The sequence below is a fragment of the Microtus ochrogaster genome, chromosome 10, assembly GCF_000317375.1.
Source record: "Microtus ochrogaster isolate Prairie Vole_2 chromosome 10, MicOch1.0, whole genome shotgun sequence".
NCBI classification, from domain to species: domain Eukaryota; kingdom Metazoa; phylum Chordata; class Mammalia; order Rodentia; family Cricetidae; genus Microtus; species Microtus ochrogaster.
This window is the reverse complement of record NC_022016.1, coordinates 73,963,973-73,967,282: the sequence shown is the minus strand read 5'-3', so window position 1 is coordinate 73,967,282 and position 3,310 is coordinate 73,963,973. Positions and strand designations below refer to the sequence as shown.

Here is a 3,310-nt window from a genome sequence, read left to right as displayed (position 1 = left end):
CTTGCTTTTTTTTCTGGCTGCTGTTAAGGCTTTGGAGCAAGTCAGCACAGTTAGGGGTCCAGTCTCCTAACAATGGGGTTTTCTCCAGAACACGCCACCTACACTCTGAGCCACGGGAGGAAGCAAGACCCATCTGATTTTTCTGGAGACAGACAGATCTTATCCTCATAGTGGCTTGATTTTGCATGCACAGGCCCACCTCCTCTGCTAGGTCTGGCTCCCCTAGGGTTTGGTTGCTGAGCCCAGAGGAGAGATGGGTTGCATCATCTGCGTAGCAGCAGTGCCCCCATGTGGCTAAAAGATGTATATCACTCAAGACAAGCTCCATCTCCCTGCACCACAAATTAACTCTGCTCATTGCACTTCTAAAACTATCTAGAAGCTAATCCAGGCCTCTGATACTAGCCACAGTCACCTCACCCTCACTTGTGTGATGGGACCTACTAGGTGCCAGGCCCTGGGCAGAGGTCTTTGCAGACATTCAACTCTGTCATCATTCCCTGCAGGGAAGTATTACCATCTCTACGTTAATCCCACAGACCATGCGGCTCTGAGGCCCAAGCTCCCCCAGCTAGGCAGAACCTAGGGTCCCCCAACCCAGAACTCGGGGTGTTCACCCATCCCAGCCTGTTCACAGCACAGTGAGGAAGCCGGTCACAGAGTTGTAGGTGTGGTCGACAGAATAGCAGCCTGTGTGTGTGCTGGGTAGGAGAGTGTGGGTCCCAGGAGAGATGGTGCCTGGGGATCCTTGCAGGGTTGGCATGGTTGCACCACTGAAGGGTAGGAAGGGGCATTCTGAAGGACGAAGACATTGTAAGCAAACAGAGCAGGGAGACCAGGTGCAATTCAGCCAGGCAGCAATGTAGCCGGCCTCGAGCTAAAGGTATGAGCCCCGGGGGACACTCACAGGTGATGCCATGAGGCGGGGTGGGTAACACAGGCACAAACTGAAAACCTTGTTCCTCTTGAGATTCGAAACCCCAGGCATCTCTTCCTCAGGTGAACCAACACGAAGAGTGGGACCTGACAATTCTGCGTTTCTGTCTCCTGCCCTGCAGAACTATTATCCAGGCCCTGGAAATTATGGGGAGAAGGGTAACCCATACACACGGCTGGAGGAGAATGCTTGGAACCGCTCACATTCCGAGGGCCTTATGTGTAGGATGTCCAACAAGCCGCCACCCTTGTCTCACCAGGTAACTCCCCACCAGGCATTGGGAGGCTGAAATTCCACCTTGGCCACTCCCCTGTAAGCACCTCCACCACTCTTGTCTCTAGGGCAGTGGCCTGGGACCTGGTACCTACACCATCAAAAGTGGCATCGAGAGCTTCGTGAACCGATCCACTGGTACTCGTGGCCCCTACGACATTTTCTCTGGTGAACGAAGCAAGCCTATGCCCTACGGACATTATGCCATGCAGGTATGTGCCTGGGTGGGTGACTCTGAGCTCCACCCCCTGGCAGGCAGGCTTCATGGATTAGCCACAGGAACAAAGTCCTGTGTGCCACATGTTGCTGGGAGGAGGGGTCTCCCCTCGTTGACTGTGTGCCTCTGCCAGGGTGGGATATAGTTCCCTGTGTCAGAGCAGGGACCAGAGCACGGTTTTGCACATCAGATCCTATGGTTCGTTCTCTCCTCAATACCAACATTAACTGCACATATACAGATGGTCCAGCATGCAGGGCTGCTATGTCAGCTGCCAGTGTCTGTTTGTAAACATTTCCCAGCTCAGTTAGTGGCAGGGCTCTGGGTAATAGAGTCCCAGGGTGGAAGGGGAGAGGTGACTGAGGTAGCCTTTTAGCTTGCCAGACCCCTTTCCAATCCTCATCAAAATCTTGCTACAGGATTTCATAGTTTTCCGTGTTTTGCTGTCTTCAGGATTACAGCTAGAGGGATCAAGTATGTGTTCAGACCTGTTTGTCCTGTCTCCACCTTGGAGTCGCTGCCTGAGCAGGGTTAGTCCAGTTTGCAGTCTAGTTGCAGGGAAGTAGCCTGTGTGGAACTTCCAGTCGAGGAGAAAGAAAGGTGCAACCAGCCAGGAGCAGAATAAAAACTGCAGCTAATGGGAGACCACTGTGGTGGCAGACAGCGTTAGCAGCGCTTGGGAAGGAGGTGGGTGAAGTAGGAATACCTATGAGCCACGTAGTAAGCAGTCACTGTCCTGTGTCCCATGACGTGGCTGAGCTTAGGGCCTCCCAGATCTACCTGCCACTAAGGCCACGTGCCCAGCACAGTAGGGCCTTGGAAACCACCTCCCCCAACCCATCCATTTTCCCCATCCCTGTTGCTACTACAGCCGAGGCTGAACTTCTTTGTTACAGATTTTATGTTTTAGGGCAATTTTAGGTTCACAGCAAAATGGAGAGGCAAATATGGAGTTTCTGCATCCTCTCTGCCTCCTGTGCCAGATATAGATACGCACACCCATAAATCTTTTAAAACGTGCATTCGTCTATTTATTTGGGTTGGTTCATGGCATGCTTGTGAAACTTACAGGAGTCAGCACTCTCCTTCCCTCAGGTGGGTCCCAGGGATCGAACTCAGGAGCTCAGGCTTCACCTTCACTGCGGGCTCTGTCCCCATCCCTCCCCCGCCGTCAGAGTCCCACACCGGAGTAGTACGTGTGTTAGTCCTGGAACCTCGGGTACAAGCCATTGTTACCACGGTGGGATTCTCTTCACGGCAGTCATTCTGTGGGCTGGTCTTGCCTTTTGTTTCGTTTTTCATTTTTATCTCCTCTCTCTCTCTCTTTTTCTTCTTTCTTTTCTTTTATGTCCTTCCTTCTTTCCTTCCTTCCTCCCTTTCCCTCCCTCCCTCCCTCCCTCCCTCCCTCCCTTCCTTCCTTCCTTCCTTCCTTCCTTCCTTCCTTCCTTCCAACTGGGCATGATCTCATATGCCTTTAATGGTAGCATTCTGGAGGCAGAGGCAGTATCTCTGTGAGTTGGAGACTAGCATGGTCTGTACAGAAAATTCCAGGCTAGCCAAGGGTACATAGTAAAATCCTATCTCAAAACCAAAACAAAATAAATACCCACAACACTCTATTTATTATGTATGTATGTATGTATGTATGTATATATGTATGTATGTATTTATGCATACCCCTGGCACGTGTGTGGAAGTCAGAGAGCAACTCTATTGAAGCAAATGTCTTTCCTCACTGGACTGTCCCGCCGGCCCATTCTGAGGATTTATTTATTTATTTATTTATTTGGTTTTTCGAGACAGGGTTTCTCTGTGGCTTTGGAGCTTGTCCTGGAACTAGCTCTTGTAGACCAGGCTGGTCTCGAACTCACAGAGATCCGCCT

At 51.1% G+C, this 3,310-nt stretch overlaps 1 protein-coding gene across 1 annotated transcript in view; it reads left to right on the top strand.

The window, feature by feature from the left end:
- Lexm (lymphocyte expansion molecule) overlaps nucleotides 1-3,310 on the top strand; it is a 34,760-nt gene that overhangs the window by 8,322 nt on the left and 23,128 nt on the right. Inside the window, exons 6-7 of the mRNA XM_013348494.2 lie at nucleotides 1,059-1,196; nucleotides 1,279-1,422. Coding sequence (XP_013203948.1) covers nucleotides 1,059-1,196; nucleotides 1,279-1,422 — 282 coding nt within the window. The remainder of the gene's footprint in view (nucleotides 1-1,058; nucleotides 1,197-1,278; nucleotides 1,423-3,310) is intronic.